This window comes from Arctopsyche grandis, chromosome 13, assembly GCF_051622035.1.
Source record: "Arctopsyche grandis isolate Sample6627 chromosome 13, ASM5162203v2, whole genome shotgun sequence".
Taxonomy (NCBI): Eukaryota; Metazoa; Arthropoda; class Insecta; order Trichoptera; family Hydropsychidae; genus Arctopsyche; species Arctopsyche grandis.
This window is the reverse complement of record NC_135367.1, coordinates 4,108,930-4,131,089: the sequence shown is the minus strand read 5'-3', so window position 1 is coordinate 4,131,089 and position 22,160 is coordinate 4,108,930. Positions and strand designations below refer to the sequence as shown.

The 22,160-nt window shown below is 33.3% G+C and overlaps 1 protein-coding gene across 1 annotated transcript in view; it reads left to right on the top strand.

Annotated features, from left to right (window-relative positions):
- LOC143921569 (B-cell receptor CD22-like) overlaps window positions 1-22,160 on the top strand; it is a 520,711-nt gene that overhangs the window by 267,760 nt on the left and 230,791 nt on the right. The window contains exon 8 of the mRNA XM_077444921.1: window positions 2,044-2,174. Within this exon, the coding sequence (XP_077301047.1) occupies window positions 2,044-2,174 (131 nt within the window). The remainder of the gene's footprint in view (window positions 1-2,043; window positions 2,175-22,160) is intronic.

Sequence of the window (22,160 nt, the reverse complement as noted above, 5' to 3'; positions counted from 1 at the left end):
AACTATTAGCTGTTGATGGTTTCAAAATTTTGTGATGATAGTATGATGATTGAGAGGCTCAAAAGACGTGGATGTATTTTTTTAAAAATCCCCATTTTGCTGGGAATATTTATAGTATTGTATGTATGTACTCATACATACAAATCGCACAGTATATTGTAGCTTTGAAGCTTTATTTTTTAATTATTTATCCTCATTCTTTATAAATAGAGATGAAGCGTAGTTTTTTAACTGTTTTGCTTGTTCTTTGACTATTAAAGAAATAAATAGAATATGAAACTGTTACTTAAAAACTTGGGCTTATTAGAAAAATAAAAATAACATCGTATCGATAAGAATTTCAGTAACCGATACTAAAATTCAGTTTGATAGGACGAATGGTGTTCAAAAAATTTATAGACACAGACATACACATTTTTTCTAGATCATGAAAACGTGATCAGTCGTCGATTCTGAGTTCGAATCAGTCAAAATCTCGAGTTCAAATTTTCGCATGATCACAAAACTTAAATAAAAATCTAAATGAGAACAATTCAAATATGCACGAGTCGATAATCTGATTTTTGGGGTTAAAACTTCATTTTTGATATTTTTCCGCTTTTTCTACGTCCATAAAATGACAAAATTGACTATGAAACATTATATGAATAAATGATTATACATTTTAAATGAATTACACCTTATTATACATACATTGTATATGATGAAAACTTTCCAAACACAATTTTCCAAAAATAAGCACTATAAAACGAAGGCATGTATTTTTTATGTACTTTTAAATAATTTAAAAAGCTATAAGATTTAACGTGACTGACACGCAACCATTTCAACAAACTTTCAACATACATATTTTGCGCAAATAAATTAGCAAAACGAAATTTTGGTTAATAAAGTTTGCTACGTTGGTTTTGTACTTAGCGAATATGTACATAATTCTATGCGTATTGTACTTGAATATAATGAATTCAAAAGCAATTCATTCAATAATAAGCACACGAATGAAAGCCTAAGATCGTCCTTCGTTATTTGTATATAAAAAGGGCGAACAATAGTAATTGAAAGCTTTCGAAATAACTAATTTAAATTGTGAACACCGACGCTTAAACGGCCATGCTTCACACGAACTCGGCCATTAACGCGCCGAGTATTTATTTCGGTCTTCACCTCGAGCAAAAAGCCCTATTTATATACCTATATATTGAAAAGCACATTAAAAACGAAACGACGGAAGTGTACAGGGGGGATGGGCGGGATGTAAAAACAGTAGTATGGGGATGGCGAAAGCGAGGAGAGTGCACATCAACGCTTTCTTTATTATTAAACAATGAAAAGGTTTTCTTGCAAAGCGGCCAGGTCCTGCGAGACCGTAATTGGTTCCTCCTCCAATTTTACCGACCTCCATTTCGGAAAAGCGGGGCGATTTTCCCAGCCGCAGGATAATGGAAAAATAGGAAAAACCCTTAATTAGTCTCCGGACCCTTTCCAACTTCCGAACGAAACTTTCAAAATGATTTGTACACCCCCCTACCTCCTCACCGTACCTTATTCCGCAACGGTTTATATAATTCTATTTCCGCGATTGATTTTCCCAACAGTGAGTAAGTGGGTATCTGCGTAAGTGTTTTGCAATCTGGTGGAAAAATTTAGCCCGATGATTCGAAAATTCATCTCCGGCACATGCAAATTATCAAAAGCTCTCGGGATTTGCTTTATTCGTCTACGCTTCGGTTCATGAACTTTTAGCGCTGGAGAGGTTTCATCCGGCCATTGGAATTGCATCCTGCTAATTTCGATGTACGTTTATGTTCCATTGAATTTCAAATATCGAATTCGCATTTCGTTTTCCATTCAAATACTGACGGGAACGATTCCGATTGAATTGAAAAAATCATATGGGGTTCTAGAGCAATAATCGAGCTATTTAAATTCGCTTTAAACATTTTCCAACAAAGCTTTTCCATTTCAATTCGATTTTGTACTTTGGGAATGTTTATTATTACTTAAATTTTTGTTTTAACCGTTTTTGTTTTTGTTTTGTTTCAGATCCACCCCTAGTGGTTTTATCGCTGGGTAGTACGCTAAATCCAGACGACATAAAAGAAGGGGATGATGTCTATTTTGAATGCAACATAAAGGCGAATCCAAAAGAACATCGCATCACTTGGTATCATGATGTAAGTGTTTATTCGTATTTTTTTCAATTTAAAACTTTGTATGCATATATTATGAATTAATAATAGGGATATTAATACTGATACTAGCGAAAGCGAATCTGTCAGCTTTGGTACAAAATTTGTCCTTCAATACCACCGCTAATACTGAAATATAATAACTTTTTAAAGTTTTTTTTTAAAGAACAAAACGTTGTATCGGCTAGTTTGAAAGGATTAATCGAATAATAAGTCAACGATCAAAATCTTTTTTGACCTGCTATTCAAAGGAGCTTCTAAGTGTATCATAAATTTAAAATCGAAGATAAATTATGCCAAAAATGTCGTACTTACATATGTATACTTGAGACTATTTCAGAATAAATATGTTGACTGTTAACAATAAGAAGCCTCGTCGTCTTCTAGTTTTTCCGGAAACCATTTTTTTTCAATTGACAATTACACTGAGCAACAAAAAAAATTACCAGAGCGGAGACTAACCAATTTTTACTAACTTTGACCCACTGAATTAGAATATGATAATGATTTTTGTTGGTTGGTGATCGTTTACGAGATATGAGCGTTTAAAAAAATGCGCGATTTTTACAGTTTTTTGGCTTTTGCGGTCTTTAACTCAAAATCTAGTATTGCTGTGCTCAAAGTGAGTATTAAAATCAATAGTCAGATGTATTTCCCATTGATTGTGATATTTTTCATTTATTTGGCAAATTTTTTATTTCACCACATTTATAAGGATTGGTTTTCTATCTCAATATATTTTTTTTTATGTAAACGTACTAACTCAAGCGCTAATTGCAATTTAAATGCTTTCGTTATGTATACGGTTGTAACGCGAAATGTGTTGGTGCAAGCGAGATAGAATGTAATCCACCTCACACAATACAGCGGACGGACTATTTTAGTATAGTGCAATTTTAATACTATAGATGTCGCTCCGGTGTAAAACCCGTGATGACATCATGGAAAAATAAAAAAAATAAAAAAAACATTCACAAGAATTCATAAGCTAAGGCACATTCATAATTCATATACATTATTCTAAGTTGAAGTATTTTTATCTTATGTACATACATTACCAATAGATTGAACGTCTATTTTTTACTAACCTCTTCTTACTTCCACTTACGATAACAAGTCAGTAAAATTTTTGGCTCTTATCCGATCGTATTCATACTTTGCCATTTTTTACAAGGCTATTCTATATTTAACTTGGTTCATTGGCCTGACAACATATTATATTTTATCCTACATTCTTCCGATCGTTTTAAAACTTTGCCATTTTGCACTTTGGTCAACGATAGATATTATTCCGGCAGTACGATGTTGAAAAATAATAGTAATAGACATATTTAAAACGCAAAAATTTTGTACATTTTGACAGTTAGTGGTCAGCAGTCTTATATGTATGTACATATGTTTGCTTTTCCACCACCCTCTCGTTTTGTCAGATTTTAATTGTTTAAGCGCATTTAACTTCTTCTTTTTCACACTATATCTTATAAAATTTGCATTATAGGTTCTCATTTCTCTCATATATATTTTGACTTCACTCATAGGTTATTTTATATATACAAACTGTTTATAGTTTGCACGACTAATGAGATTCGCACTTAAAAACACGCCGCGGCTCGAACTTGGAAAGGGCGCCGCTCATTTATCGGCGGTGCAAATATACATTGAAGACGCGAAAATCAATCAGGACAAAGGGACGAAGAGAAGCCAGCCAGCCAGCCTCATTCACCCTTTAATGAAGTATTCAGGTGATATCGGCCGTGCGCCATTGTAGTGGAATTTGGCCGGCTGGTGTCCTCGCTCTTTCAACGTATCGTTCGATTGTTGCCGAGGGCTTGGCTGCGGCACAGGAGAAAAGGCACGGGGGTGGGTTTCAGGGGGTGAATGGGGGTGAAAAGGGCCTTCAAAAGGTCCCCCAGGACAATGCGATAATGGCGTCTCATTGTGCCGAGCGACGGCGTGATAATGGCGGTCGGTGCAGTACTAAGCGTTCTCTAGCTTAAAAAACGAGGCTAATCGATGCTGAGAGATCGGGCTAATCGTGTTGAATACGACGTGTGCGTGCTAATTGAGATCAAAATATATCGCTGTATTTTGTGGGGTTTTGATACCAATATACGAGTATGCTTACTACCATCAGTTTGTCAGTTTTGCAAACACCCTTGGTTCCAGTTCCGCAACATTCTTAAAGTATGCCATTCCCAACTAATATGCGAACGTTTGGGGATGGAGTGATTCTCCAGCAGTTTCATCATTGATGTTATAATTGGTTTTGCTGTCTGAAAGGTATATGTAGATTGAATTGAAAAGCAATGTATGTAAAATCAACCATTTTATAACGCACTGGATCGATTCTGCAAAACAAATGTAACAAATATAAGAAAAAAATATATAATTAAACGTGTTTATTACGATTATTATTCACCATCGAACTATCAGAGGTCATTTCAATTTTATCGGTGATCGGAAGGATGTAGGAAAATTTCCTGAACGATCAGCGAAGTAAAACACAGAATAGCCTTGTAAAAAGATGAAAATATAAGAGAGGTGTCTATCCTGTGTCATATTTTCTTACAATTTCATTATTTTTCTTTTACCATCTTGCTTTTTTCCATTTTCTCGCGAAACAGGTTTATCTCGCTAAAGAAGAATTAACTGTGCTATATGCAATGATGCTAGATTTTCATTTTATTATATTATTTCAAAAACTATCATCAATTTGGCTATACCTATGTAAATCAAGTAGTCTTTACCGAACTAATTAACCGTTTCTTCCCTTTGATATATCCGAAACAACTGTCTTCAGAACTTATAAGTAGAACATTCTCTAGGCTTATCAACGATTTATTTGTAATCCATCAATGTTAAGGTTTTGAATGATAAGGAATTTTTATACACGCTCTATTATATATGTCTGTATCTCTTTATCTTTCCCACAACTTCATAATGACTCTTTTCTCGGCAGCTTTAAGCTTAAATTTGATATTCACATGTTAATTAAACGCTTACTTTTGAGGGAAAATATAATAGAAAATAATTCCGACAAGTATCTATTTAGTTTTGTATATATAGGTATAAAACGTGCATAGGTCAGCTTACCATTTGAATAGCTATTAGATAATCAATTACATAGATACATACATTCAGAATAGAAAATGATTATGTTTGCGTTTGGTGAAAGACGTATCTGGATGACGTAAAACTTGATCGCATATAAATCCTCTATTTTTTCTATTTCTATTTCAATTGGTATGAAATTGATATAGGGATTGCCTAAATGTCTTCATATGCACTATGATCATAGCCCAAAAGTATTCCAACTCATAGATATTCCTAAAAGTAGGCCCAACTCGTAGATGTTCGCCATTAAAAAAACACTTAAAATATTAGTTTTCGCCCTGACAATGCAAGTTCTAATACGGAGCAATAAAATAAAAAGTCCATAGTGGTGATCCGTGACGGAAGTGCCCTCGTGTTCTGCGCCAGCAAATAACTCGACTAAGGGCCCTCGCCGACCCTAAACTTGAAGCTGGCCCTGCCCGCATAAATTCGAAACCCTAAAAGGGCCCACACCCTCTAACAAATCCCACTATTCCTAAACGAATCGCTATCAGATTAAGAGTCGTACGTATGTCAAATTTCGACATGTCAACGCGGCGGTGGAAATCAATGTGACAATCTATAAACGCGACTTATTTATAGTTAGGTATACTCCGATTCGGAAAATCGGTACCTACGCGCGTTTAAGCCCGCGTTATTTATCTCGTTTGAGCAAATGTGTCGACATTATCTGTAACAATGTTAACGCTAATCCCGATGGAGAACGACAGCCAGTCGGAGTGGCTCCATTAACGCTTCGGCAACGCTTCGGGATCGGATTTACCTCTGGAATTAATTTAAAAAAATATATGACGTAATATACATAGATATAAAATAAATAATGTTCGGGTATTTCTTATGTCCAATCGGCTAAATTTTCAGGATTAAAAGCTTGTCTTGTTTTCCCACAGCTTGTACTATAAAATTACAAAATCATAGAGACTTGATTTACATACATAAATATATTTTTATATAGATCAAAATAAGAATTGTGAATAGGTTTTTCAGCTCTTTTTCCTATTGTGCTGTACATTAACATTAGAATAATATAATACTATAATTACCAACATAATAAATTGTAAAATAGAAAATGATCAGTAGATCAGTAGATAGTAAAATAGATATAAGATATATTGAGAACATAATTTAGCATTAGTAAAAAAGCATATAAATAAAAAAAAGATCAAAATAACAATGCGACACAATTGCGATCGGTCAAAATACATTGGCAACCAGATACCAAGAATGAAAATTCCAACACGACAAAAAATCAAAAGGCTGAAATTGTCTATGACACAATACTGAATGGTCAAAATATAAACATTCATATGTATATATTTATATTATTACGTTTTTTTAATTTATGAATTTCCATTCTACACTCGAATGAAAGTAGAAAATCCCAAAAAATTAAAAATTACAATGCGATTTAGAAGGGTAAAATTATTACCCCTAAACAAATACAATATATCGGAATTTAAATGTGACGCACTCCTGAAATGCAAAAAATTTCAAATTAAATAGTTCTGATGGTAAGTCAAATATGAAACTTCCAAAATTCCATGGACTTTATCTACATGTCTATAAATTCTATATTTAGATCAAAATACCAATGTGACACAATCCTGATCGGACAAAATACAAAATACGGCGACCAGGTTGCAGGAATGAAAATTCACAAAAACACGACAAGTAAGTCTGAAAATTTTATATAGCATAATTTTGAATGGGCAAAATTTTAGCATATGTATGTTCATAATACATTTTCTTGATTTATAAAACTCAATTCTTCAACAAAATGAATATACTAAAACTCTTATATGGCTCAATCACAAAATTTCGATCCCAAATATTGCAATTTCGAAAGGTAGAAATATTTACACTTGAATTATTGAATTGGGCTAAAGTCACGAAATGAAATAATTCGCGTGGAACTGAAGTCAAATATGAAAATTCCAAAAAGTTCGAAATTCCTACTTGTAACATTCAAAACAAAACAACAATATTTAGATATTAAGCAGAGAGGAATTCAATATGTCAAAACTCCAATAAAACCAAACCAAATTCTGAAAACTCTATGAATTTTCCTTATGAAACTTTTGAAACCTTCAAAGCTTGCGTTGCAATGCCAGAATAAGTGATGGTTGCAGATCAAATAACGTCTCTTCAAACACGCGTCATCATAAACCAACTGGTATCGTGGTTACCAAGGAATACATTTCCTTGAATACACAATGGCGCTTCAAACTTTCGCGTCGGTAAAATCGTAATTACGAATATTATTATTAAGAGGTTTTTTCCCTTTTTTTTCACAGCAATCTTCCCGGACATGCATACAACAAATCCTCAAAGTTCTATCGTAATCGGTTGAGTTGTTTAGGAGCCTATACGATGATTTATATATGTATACATAGATAAGTAGATTTATCCATGTTCAAGTTGCACTTTAGCGTGTTCAAATTTCAAAGCGCTTTTCAAACCACGCAAGTAAGCACTCCGAAATCCGGCCCGAACGTGTTCCGATCGATCTATAAATAGACCTCGCTAGCTAGACCTTCTCCACGAATTCAATCGCACGGTTAACACTGTGCACATCCGTTCCAGTATTAACCCCCGCGTTTAATTAACTAACACGGGCGAGATTCTGGATGAGTCCATTCCGGATGAGTCCGTTCCGGGCATGGATAAGCCACCGTACCCGTGTCAATCACAGTCTGGCCCGCGAAAGACTACGGTCAGGACCGTACCAGGGCTCGGCCAAATGCAATTAGGGAGTGCGTCAATTAGGTGCCGAAATCGCGATCATCAATCAGAAGATAGCGGTAGTTAAGATAGTAACAGAGTTCATCTGCCCTACGAAAATATTTGGTCAGTCAAAATTGATTCGGGTCAGACCATTATTACGATTACATATTTGAAAACAAAATCATTAACTTTTACATATGTACCTATATATTAATTATTAACCAGCAGTATGGCTCAGTGATTGCGTTTATGTTAAACGCCGAGAAATTATTGGGTTTTATCCCGGGCTAATCTTTAATACTGTTGGTTAGCGGATCTGACGCTGACCCCACCCGTTCCAACTCACTCAATATCAGGAGCACATTTCAGACGCTCCACACTCCACACACTTTCTCGCTACCCAGCGTCTCCTCGACACGATCGAGCGTCACGCCACACCCCTAGGCTCGATTTAGCACCGAGAGGTTTTGGGTTCAATCCCGTGCTAATATTGTAATACCAAAAACAGAAATAACGTAATATAGACCACCAGTATTTTTAAATATTGTTGAACGCAAAACATTATACTTAATGTGTTGCGAAATATTTCTCGAAATTAAGAAAAGTGGACTTCACCACTTTCAAATATACATATATGTATGTGTTTATATGGACAACAGATTACCCTTCCTGTAGTTTGAAATAAATGATTATACTATTATATATTTATATACTATTGATGTATAATATACATCAATACATCAATGGTATATACTCATAGATTATAGACTATACTACCCACTATTCCGATTATAAATGATTATAATCGGAATAGTGGGGGACAAAAAAAATCGAACAAATCCTGTAAATGGATTTCTTATCTAAGGAAGCTGAGTTTTGTACAATTTCTCATTTATTGTATGCTAAAAATGTCTGCTGTATTAGACTTTTATAACAATGAAAATATATCCATAGAAAAATCACATACATATTTATTCTGATAAGATCAATTAATTACTGCTATTGCCCATATGTAGATAATATTATAAAAGGTCTCATAAGCTTGACTCTTTTAAACACAAGTTGTAAATAACTTCCGAAAACGTATAAATATGTATGTACATGTGAAGGTTATTTGCATTTTTCAGTATGTCTGTATCAAAATCATTTGAATCGCTTGCAATCAAGATCGATTCGAACGGTTGTAGGAGTGTTAGATTTCCATTCCCGATGTTCGTATCTGATACATACGAAAGGGGCGATGCGGGGGGATGGGAGAAGGGAAATCGATTTCGATGAAAAACGAAAATAGCTTTTATGGGACACTATAAACAATATTGGACAGTAAAAACGAGGCATTTCACCGAGGAAAATATGCTGTGATGCCGTAAAAACCTTTCGCCATATGTTTATATGCATACGCTTTTTTGTTCCCTTCTCCAGTCCTCCACGGTTATGATATTATATTATATTATGCTCGTTTTCAAAATTTGGTCTTCATGTTTGTTTGTTTTCGTTCGCGTGGCTCAGCTCTGAGAGAGTTCATGTATGAATTTCCGCATCTGAGGAATTCGAGCTGCGGAATGCGGTAACGTTTTGCATTTCTAGAATTTTACACATGTAAACTATTGCATACGAATCCTTTAACGACCGATTCGTTGTAGTTGTGGACTTATTTTACAATTGGTTTTAGTGCATATATCATTATAGAGGTTGTACATAATAGTACATTTGCACATTCAAATATGAAAATCCGCTTTCATTTCATTGTTATACATAAAAATCGAGAAAAGAAAGTATTCTTATGAATTAACAAGGACTTTAATCTTGTGAAACTCTCTTTTTATCGTTTAAGTTTAAAGTTTTATAGTAGGTGTAAAAGTTTAACTTTAGTATTAATGTTTAGCGTAATGTTTTTAGTAAAAACAGAAACTTTTCAACTGAATTTATGCTAGTTAATATAATATGGTACTTAACATTACAAAACACGTTGTTTATGCCACTGTAGACGGTATTATTTTAACTTTAGCGTACACATATGATGATAAAGCCTGAATTTCTTTTGAAATTAATTTGTAAAAAGCATATAAAAATCTAATTAAAATCGAACAAACGTTATAATACATAGCTAATTCCGGACTTTGGCTCAATCGTTAATTAAATTCAAAGCATTCGCTTTCCAATATACCCATTCTAAGATACCCGAAGGCAGGTGTATGTATGTATGTATGTATGTATACATATATACGAGGCAATTTTATTAAATTCGTAATTCTTGCAAAGCGACGAATTAAACTGCGCAAAATTCAAACGTTTATCATCGTAAATTCGAACGCGAACCTTTACATACGTCCCGGGCCAAACTAATTAAAACCCACACCTTACCCAATTTTCCCTTAAATATACATACATACATAAAGGTGAACCGTTGGAGAAAAATTCAGAATGTATATATTACGTGTACATAGACAGATATCCCAATTGAAGTGCTTCCGCAGAGTTTAACTCTTATTTAGACGAGTTCACTTACGCGTATGAAGGTCTTTCTAATTACCCTTTCAGGTCAAATATCAATATTTCACCTCTGAGGGATGGGGCTCAGGACATGGAGTGGGGTGTGGCTATTTCCACGGGGTTTCGCATTATCCCCCGTAGGGCGTCGCCCTTTCGCATAGGAGGCCTCGATTAGGGCATTAATGTCAAATCTTAAGTGTTTCTGGGTCAAAAGCTCCGTTAAGCTTCAATGCGTGTATGTAAATATCTATGTCCATGTGTATAAGTGTGAAAATCACATGCGTGTATGTATGTGTGAAGACATATTTAACGGTTACTTGTATGAAATTTTGTCGCTCGTGTGAAAACTAACAAAGTTATCTCTGTAGAGTGTCTGGAGTGCTGCGAAATACGATTTTCACGGTCTTGAGATGCTATAATGAAAATAGTATATCATTTAGCTGAAATATGTATAATTAAATGCCATCATACGTACATGTACGTGTGTGAACTTTTAAGTTAGTTATTAAAATAATTGCTCGGTGAAAATGTAGATGAGTGTAGCTTTAATAGTTTGGTTTTAATATCGTTAGCTTTAAAAGTTGTTATACTGTAATGAAAATATGTATACAATACATAGATTGATTAATTTGTTAATTTCATTGCATTATTTTTCAATACGCATTGATTCACAATTTGAATGATAGATAGATTTTGCAAAATTATCGTATAAATTGTGACTCACGTTTGAATTTAATATGGAGATTATTGATACGAGACAGATTTCCTACAATATTTCAAAGACGAAAATACATTAATAAATTAAAATTCATAAAATATCCAAAACAACAAAAAAAAATCGCAAATATTTATACAACACAAAATTATTTGACGAAAAGTGTATTTTTTTTTTCACATCATCTCTTCTGACAAAATTCCTTTCAAAACATTTCTTTTGTGTGGAATTTTTCTATTATCTACCTCTTTTATGCATATTTATCTTTTTTTATAATTTGTTGATTAAATTATTTCACTTACGTATATGATATTATGCTTAACTAGTGTTGTATCCGATCAAATATCATCGCATGGGTGTTGGTATATTAAGTTATTAAACAAATAAAAAATGAAAAGAAATGTATCGATGCTGTGTTCGATACGCACGCGGTCGATTTTTTTTCAATTTCCTTTTAAATATATTTTATTTAATATTTATATGTAATTTTTTAATATCAAAAAAATGGTAAAAACTATTTACCTTCTAAAAACAATATAAAACACCAATAGAAAAATGAATGAATTAATTAATTAAATACATTTTCAATAGATGGTGATAAATACTTAGAGACAGCGCCGTCTATTATCCTAGAGAAAACATTGGTAGCAAACAGTATATATAGAAGCTTTTTTCTTTTGTTATTATAATCGCACGCTTTGTTGGCATTATTTAAATGTGACGTACATATGTATGTCGAATCGAACTAATATTATAGTACGTCGAGCGTTATCTCAGATACACAGACAGACATAACAGAATAGCGATATTATACATACATATGATGATTTTTCTTTACATATGATAATATTTCCCATATTTGCAAAGTGCATTCGCACTAACTTACTACATACATACATACATATACAAATATAATACAAGTCTATAATGAACGATTTCAGTCTAATCAAACGATTTCAACGGTCTGTGCATCTCAAATGTTCAGTTTGCCGAAATTGGCCGATTACCAGCAACTACATAACTCTCTACACCTAGATGTATATGTGCTTCCTATTGAAAATCAGCAACCGTGAATTCGCGATATGGCTAATTCGAGGGCACATTCACACTATATACTATCACAGAATCGATCTAGCTAAAATGAAAATCCAACCTCAACATCACTATACATATGTACAGTATAGAATGTATTAAAGTTTGAATTGCGACATTTCCAAAACATGTCTTTCGCGTATCTTGAGCTCGCATTCAGCTGGGTATTGTTATTGAATCGGAACCGTAAATTTTTTTTATCCCTAGGTATCTGCAAAAAAAGGTATAAGGTACGAGTGAGGCTGGGAAAGGGCCTGCCTAATCTGCAAATAGGGAGTTTCGCTCGGAACAAATTACTCGACCAGCAATCTCGAATTACATCTCGAAAGGTAGAGGTCCTCAGGGTGGGGGTTTTTGGGCCTTATCAAATAACGGCGAGATGTTTTGATTCGCGTTTAAATTTGTTTCCTTCGTCCCGGGGATTAAGCGCCTAGAACGTGGGCAAACTTTATCCTTTCGGAATCCTTGATCCGAAAACTATTAAAGGGGATTTTCAGGTAGCCTTTTCGTACGTACATAGAGGTATTCGGTGGGATTAATTAAGGTCGTTGTGATTGCAGCGTCCATTAAATCGACCGGTATTTCTAGCTACGTAATAAAAATAGTGTCGTTTGTTATATGGGCTAAATGTGGTCGAAAAAATTTATATATATACTTTAATATTTTTTTATTTCATAATAATAATTTTGGACAGTTTTTTTTACAAATATGCTGAATATCGAATATCTTAACCATTGCATATAAAAATATAAATATAAAAATTAATATTTATATACTCAATCTATAGATGGGTCTTTCAAGAAGGTTTCGGAACGTTTTGAAGGATTTTTTTCCAACTTTCATCCACCCGAGCAATGCCTGGCAATACCGCCTACTATAAAACTCTCCGGTAGAACAAATCTTAGCTTGCTTCTTAGAGACTCACCCACTGGATAATTTGTTAGTTAGAAGCATTTACACATTCTTCTATTTTTACTTAAATGTAAATTGGAACATAAATATGTACATATGTTTTGAAATTAAAACCTTTCGTTAAATTGATGGTTCCCTACATATATGTATATGTATAAATATATTTATCTGCAGAAGTCGGCATAGCAATTTTCCTGTCACCGTCGACAAATGTTTTTTTGTTTATAGCAAAATATTATTCAATTTCTTTTTCAAAATCTCGATATCATTAAATTATTAGACCAGTAATTATAATTGAAATAGATTTTTTAACAATGAGTCTTTTATCAGTTTAAAATTGGCATAGTATCTCAGAAACGAAGTCGAAAGATTGGTTTTTAGATATTTTAATGGTAGATATTTCAAATACGTCAAATCACGTAGTTTAAAGACTTTTTTGGGATACGTGATGTAGAACTATCTGATTAATGCATTGGACAGAAAGATTTTAAATAATAGGATTTTTAAAATATCGGGAACAGTAGTATCGGCGTAGGTAGGAAAACGGTAGCGTAAGAATTTAATAAATTTTAGTTAGACTTTTTCAATACAATTAATATGGGATAAATAAAAAGGTGACCAGATAATTGAGGCGAATTCAAAGTGAGACCTTACAAGGGAAAAATAAAGTAATTTAAGTACATAAGGATCATTAAAGGGTTTTGTTGAGCTGAGTACGCAACCAAGAGATGCGTACTCAGCTTTAATTTATTTGTGTGAAAATAAATTAAAGCTGAATGTGAATAAAACAAAAATAATGTGGTTAAATAATAAAAATGTATTTAATGATTCTAAAATTGATGGTAAAATGATTGAAAAAGTTGAAAATATAAAATATCTAGGAATTCACATAGACTCGGCACTGAATTTTAAGATGCATGCTGAATATGTACATAATAAAAAAATGCCTAAAAAAGTTGGTGTATTATGTAGGTTAAGAAATGTTTTAAGTAAAAAAAGTAAAATTTTAGTTTATAATACAATTGTCTTGCCACACGTGGTTTATTGTGCCACTGTGCTTAACTTGTTTAATGGCCAAGATTTAGGGTCAATACAAAAATTACAAAATAAAGCTAAGAGAGGTATTTTGAATGTGGGTAGATTAAAAAGTATTAGAAGTATGTCAGATGAATTGGAATGGATGAGTATTAGAACTAGTTTAAATCTTAGTACATTGTCTTTTGTTTATTAGTTAGATCATAAGTTTTATTACCTGAGTACTTTAATGATTATACAATAAGGAATAGAGATATACATAGTTTTTATACTAGAAATAAGGACAAATTAGTTGTAAGTAGAGTAAGAAAAAAGAAGACAGCTGGGGGTGTTTTTCAAAGGGGTGTGCTCATGTATAATTCCCTCCCTGAGTGTATCAGGTATTTTAAGGCCATGGATGCATTCTTTCGAGGTGCGAGGAGACACGTCTGTGTGTACATATAAGTTAAATGTAAAATTTTAGAGTCAAGTTATTAAGATGTATTTTTTAAATTAGCTAATAGCTAAAATTATATATAAATAAAAAATAGTAATGAAAGAAATATGTTCAAAAAAATCGATTATTAAGTATATTTATAAGTGACGCCGTGGCTCTTTGGAATTATACCGGCCACAGAAGTTAAAGCATCAGAAATATCAAAAATTCATCAATTTGAAATATCGTTTGATACATTAACAATCCGAAAAGCACAATTTCGATTACAGATAGTCGGTATGTAGACGATTGAACATACGCGTGCGATGATGCGTCCCGAATGCCCAATATCGAGTACAAATGTATTCCAATTGACAAAATCCTCGGGCACACAGTCGATTGACGAAACTGAACGGTTAACGATTCAACCCGGGGGTATGTACTCGCTCACCTGACGGCGAGAAACTAATTAATGACGTCGGTAAAACGTGAGGTAATTCAGTTTGATCGGTTTTCACCCGAACGCCAATAATAATTACGGTATTAAGCGCACAACTTACCCTCGGCTAATGTGGCCGGTGACCTCAAAAACCTTCCGCTGACCGCTAATTCTCAAACGGTCCCATTGATAATTTCCCATCTTAATGTTCCCGTTGAAATGTACTGGTTGTTCTTGAATTTTATGCTCAGGCTTGCTCGAAATATCGGTCCGCGAGAACGAGTTTGTGACGATTATTACTATGCTAAAAGAGTACTGCACATGAAAACTAGAATTCATATATTTTACACTAGCTGAACCCGGCATGCAATTCCCGTTCCCGTTTCTAGCTATGGTTGGAGCTCAACTAACATCTCTTCAAAGCCGTGTTGTCATAAACCAACTGGTAACGTAGTTACTAACGAACACATTTCCTTGACTACACAATAGCGCTTCAAACTTTCACGTCGGTAAAATCTTTATTACGAATATTATTATTAAGAGATTTTTCCCGTTTTTTTTCACAGTAATCTTCCCGGATATGCATACAATAAATCCTGAAAGTTCCATCGTAATCGGTTGAGTGGTTTAGAAGCCTATACGAGACAGACAGACAAACAGACATTCAATTTTATATATATAGATACATAGTTTTAGCCAGCAGCGTGGCTCGGTAGTTGCGTTATTACTAAGCACTGAGAGGTTGCCGGGTTTGATCCCGTGTGCTGACGGTGATTGAAATGAATTTATTCTAAATATAATCTATAATATAATATCGCAATTCCGTCTGTCTGTCTGAGATAAAGCTCGACGTACCATAATAGTCATTTCGAGTCGAGATACATATGTACGTCACAGCTAAACCACTGTCAAAACGTGTATACGAATACAATGAGACTTTATAACTACGTATGCATGTAAGGTTTGTAGGGAACATTAAAAAAAATCAATTTTTCTACGACACGATATCAACATCGTTGAATATTATTTTTTTTCGATTCAAATAAATTGTTTTGCCATGTTTAAGCTGTTTATTTTATTTTATTTTATTTTATTTATTGAAAAATCAACAGACAACAGGATGTAGATATGTATAAAAAACAAATAGTAAATATATAATATATGTAACATCCGAGTCCAATAACAGATTTTTACAAAGATTATAAAAAAAATAAAAAGATAAATATAAGGAAAACAAATGAAAAAGAAAAGAAAAAAGGCTATAACATGACAAAATAGAACATTGCATAATTAAACTATAGTATTAAAATATTGGAAAAAGGTTATAAAATAGAAAAGGAGAAGAAATGAATCAATGAATATAAAATTTATATTACAAATACCGAGCGAAGCCGGGTAAAACACTAGTATTCTATATTTGAGTATATGTACATACATACATAAATTAAATAAAAGGGTACTAAATTAATACAAAATACAAATTTGGTGATTTATGTAAATATATTTTAAAGGTTAACAAGTCTATTTATTATCCATAAACTGAAAGTCAGATATGAGAATATCCATTTCCACAGAAAAATAAAATGAAACATACTAAACGTTTGTACTATTATAAATCCATTTATTATATGTATATTAGTACAACTTCTAGATTTTTTTCACAAAGAAGATTCCATAAACCGGTTAGTTGATTCAAAGCTCTTGATTTCAAGAATATCCATATCGGATTATAGTCTCAGTATTTCATCTTCAAACAACCTTTGGCTAACATCTGAAAATTCCACCGTCTTTACCGTATTCCTTGCGCATTCATGAGGGTGCCTACCCCTGGCTTATACATATATCATATTATATTATACATTCAATTGTACGAAATCGCCTTTGATAGTTTCTTACGTACGTGAAATATATTGATCGTGCATCGCCGACTCGTTTCCGTGGTCTTTTGTATGTAAAATTGGTTTAATTAACGGAAGCGCTGGGGGGGTGGATGGCCGTGTGTATGGGTGCTTTACCTTAGCGCGCGCCACAGTTTTGGCACCGGTTCGCCTGCTATAATTGCCAGGTGATTTACGACCGCTGATTGTTCGGGACTGCAGGAACTTGCGCGAACTATGAAAAGGTTCTACACGGACCATTGTCTCTTGGAGCGGGTGCATCGCATCCCCCTGAGGAATTGTTCCCGTGTAAGAGAACCATGAAAAGAAAAGGCACCCTTCACCCTCATTCGACGAAAAACTCCAGCATAAAGCGAAAAAGTCTCTAAATGCATGACTAGCATCGGCAACTGCCTTCTACAGTAAAATCTCGAGTTATTTTTTTTATTTCAAGTATTATTCTTTCGTCATATATTCATAATATTATATTTAAGACATTGTTCAATGAGTGTTAGTGATTTTATATAACTGCATAAATATGTACATATATGTATATACATATAGATATATGTACATATATTGTATATGAAAAAAAGTATTCCAGACTTTTTGATTATTAAATGCTTTTTATTATTACTAAATTATGTTCACTATACATATTATATCTATTTTAATAGCTACTGATATACTGATCATTTTCTATTTAACAATTTTAATTTAATTTTGTTAGTAATCATAGCATTATATTATTCTAATGTTAATGTACAGCATAATAGGAAAAAGAGCTCAAAAACCTATTTACAATTCTTGCTTGCTCATAAAACATCTAATACATAAAATTGATTAAAGACTCTCTAAAGTCGATGACCTAAAGCAGATTGTGTTTAGGTAATCTGTGTTTATACCTGAAGGGTATAGACATTTTGTTGTAATCAGCGAGACTCTTCACAAGTGTGTAAGTATGGTTATTAGTGGTTTTGTCATAGAATCTACTGGTAAGTTTGTTAGTAACGTTTGTAATTAACGGAATATTATTTATAGCATGTAGTTTATTCAAGTTAGTATACCTATATATGGGTGTGTTATCAATTATTTATATATAGAAATATATTATTATAAACAGACCACATAGAGGAGTGAAATATGTGTGACGTATTTAAAATAATACGATGTATGTATTTACATTTTATAAAAATGTTTAATTTTGTTTCAATACAATAATTGTATACCCAAAAAGAATACCGAATTTGCGCATCAAACTAATACGCTTTGATTAGGCCATTGAATATATTATATCGTGGTTTTCTTTACACAAAATCAATCTATCAACCTTAATGAACTTAATCGCTTTAGCTGTTGGCATTTTTTTTTTCACAGTTTAAAGTATAATCTTTACAATACCGTGTTTAAGACGCTATCGCGATGCGTAAACGTGGAAAAAAGAGTTGGTTCCGAATTCGATCGATCACAATCGCGTCACAGCTCTTTCGGAAATTTTCCTCGCTTTTCCCACATAGCTATGTAGTAATGTAAGCAACAAGTGCACGAAGGACCCAAAAATGTTGACGTAACCGCCGCAGAGAGTAACGACGTATATCGATTAGGTTATAGGACGTCGCAAGTCGAGCAAACAAAGCCCCGTTAAGCCGTCGATTACGGTTCGCCGTTAAGCGTTAACCCTGCGTTACGGCTACGATGGTTAACGCTCAAACGGCCTTCGCTAATATCGGCCCCCGATATGCCTTATGCTAATTTTTACGGTTATATTATTATATGATGTAATATTATAATAATAGACGTGCGTTTTTGATACTTTGCACTATTACATTGGCGGCTTGGAATTGCTTTCGAAACTGTTTTCGGTGGTAATTGAAAAACTCCCGCTTCTTAAACTCAGTTGCACATTCTAAATTTTTGGTACATACATTCTAAATTTTTGTGCTGCTGTGACCTCTTCCATTATACATACATATATACAAATATACCAGGAAGGCTTAACAGGTAACCCCCAAATGCGCCTCCCAGGTCCACATAATTATTACATAGATATGTACATGTAAATCTAAACAATATCTGACATCTATGGTCAGATATTACAAACATCGTATAAATACGATAAATAACGATGAATAACTTTCATGTAACAATAATATTTTATATTCGATAAACAACCACGGAGACATCTATGGTGAGCAATATGGCGAAACTTAAGATATAACAATAGCTAAATGTTTGCAACAGAAAATTGGGAAGGAAACGCCAATTTTTACAGGAACCGTTTCAATGAAAATAAGAAAAATTGGCAAATTCTGATTGGCAAAACGATCGACCTCGACAAACCAAGGTCTGGCCAACAACGAGACTTAGCGGGAATCGAACTCGTAACATCAAGTACGAAATAATTCAACATTCACCACTAGACCACGCTGCTGGTTATATGGAGTCCTACTCATATGACTCATTAATTTAATATTGAGGGAATCCAAAAACTCAGATATCTCTATATGAGATTGTATGGTTATTATCCTTGGCTATATCTTAGTGCATTTCTATTAGGGGCGTTAGGTTTCAACTTATTGGAGTCTCATCGTGTTATGTATCTGGGAAAGCACTTTTTAATGCTATTAAATGGAATAGTACACAATCTGCAGGTTCTTAATGAATTTAAGTTTTATGCACCTAGTAAGTTCAGAGACCTGACGATTCGTGATTTGTTTTCTCCTTCTGTGCCTCGCACAAATATGTTGGCAACGTCTCCAATATCTAGAGCGATATATCTGTTCAACCAGGTTGCTGGTAAAATTGACCTGTTTAATTTAAGCTGTGCTGAATTAGTGGTTGTGGAGCAACGCCCGTGGTTGATTTTTCAATTATAAATATCGTCGAGCACGGATGTTTTATATACCTTTATTCGTGTTATGATTGTGTATATTAGAGTACTCTGTAATGTCACTGTGACTAATATGTTAAAATTAAATTACGTCAATATAATAAAGAATAATAAATAAAATTTATTAAAATTTTCACATATGTTTTATGCCATGAAAACCTGATCGAGGATCAATTCTACATATTTTTTGATTTTTAAATGCTTTTTATTATTACTAAATTATGTTCACAATACATCTTATATCCATTTTAATAGCTTCTGATCTACTGATCATTTTCTATTTTACAATTTTAATTTAATTTTCTAAGTCATAATTGTATTATGTTATTCTAATGTTAATGTACAGCACAATAGGAAAAAGAGCTCAGAAACCTATTTACAAAATACTACATATACCACATTCAAATCAGTCAAATTATCTCACGATCAATTTATCAACTTCTCAGAGTATGGAATGCTGTATACTCGGCATAACGAAGAAAGATAGGAAGCGATATGTGGGTGAGAAATATGACAAGGGTTGTTTATATAGTCGAGAGAATGAAGGGATAGAAATGATAATGGACGATCACGTATCTAGAAGAATGGTTGAAAGATGGAAATAGAAGTATTGGATGCTACCCGAAAAAATGTAAAAGGGGGAAAAGAAAGCTGCCAGAATTATGATAGAAACAATTTAAAAAAAATAGTAGCTTGAGATAGATTAGAGTTGAATGAAAGCATTTGGAAGAGGTTTACATCTGGCAGTGGATGGTGGATGACTGTTAAGATGATGATAATGTATTTAAATAAAGTAAAATACATACTCGAGTACATGTTTAAAAAAAACATATTTTTTTAGCATGCTAAAAAAATAACATTAACATTAAAAATTAACATTAAAAATAACATTAATAAATAACATTACTAGCTCTTTTCAAATGATTGTTTTTAAATACGATTCTTATGGCGTATAACACGAAGTTATGACTTAATAATCAAACCTAATTTATTACAATTTCCTTAAAACATTTAAGTAATAATTTCATTTACAAAACTCAGTCAAATCGTTTTATTATTTAATGGTGAATAATTTGTCCTTCAAGTAATATTTTAGTTCGTAATAATATTAAGCAAGATATAGCTTGAAATTTTCAAATAAATTGAACATACATACATACATATCCAAAACTTTCCAGTAAATTATTGATGTCTGCAAACTCACTTGTAAATCGTATGAATTACTGAAAATACGCCGTTGAAGTCGTGTTGTTTGTGTATAATTATCAACTTTGAATCAGATATTTTATACAGTATAGAAATCATTGAGAAGTTTGAAAATCTTAATTAAAATCAATGCTTTCATGTATGGAAAATATCATAGTAATCTTGGAGCGCAACTTTCTTCAGGCGTTTGGGCTGAAATTTTCAACAATTTTATATGAAACTACCATTCGATCAATACCGAGAAATATTGCGGAGGATATGCGGTATCGGTAGGCATCCCCAACGTTTGAGAGGCGCTGACCTGCGGTATCGGAAACAGCGGTAATAACACGCCTTACCGTATAGATTATGAGAGGTTGTAGTGCGCCGACCGCCCATTAGTGCGGTCGGATAAAAGCGGTTTCAGGAGCTTTCTCACCCCCAAAACCTCCCAATTTTCGTTCTAAACCTCGAAAGCACCCCTCACTCTCCCCCTGTCCTCCTGAGGTCTTTGGCATTTTGCGTAGAATTAGCAAAAACTAGCCCATCCCTCCCAAGTGCAGCGATTAATCCTATGCTTTGTTATATGATAAAACATGTTTGACAATATCCTATACAAAATGTAAATATACGTTCAACTGAAACTTCTTAAACAAAATTTTCAGTCAAAGTTCGGAGAAAAAACAATACATGATATTTGAGATAAAATTATTTTTAACTATATAACTTGGCTCAGCATTCAATGAAGTGGTATTGAAAAAATTGCATGCGCTGAAAAATCGAGCATGAGAGTGGATTTTTCTGATTTTCTGATAACGCACAATGGTGTTGTCATGGTATTGGGATCATTAAATTTGCGTAATAGTGGTTATTGAGCCTGCAAACTGTATGAGGAAAAATTTCGAATATTTTGTACATGTGTACGAGTGAGATTCATAATACGATACAAATGAGAATTCTTGAATATATAAATGCACTCATTTTAATTTCTAGCCTAGTTAGCACAACGATATTTTAATAGGTTTAATACTCATACTTATTAATAGCTAACATAGCTTTTTGGTATCGTTTTCTTATTAT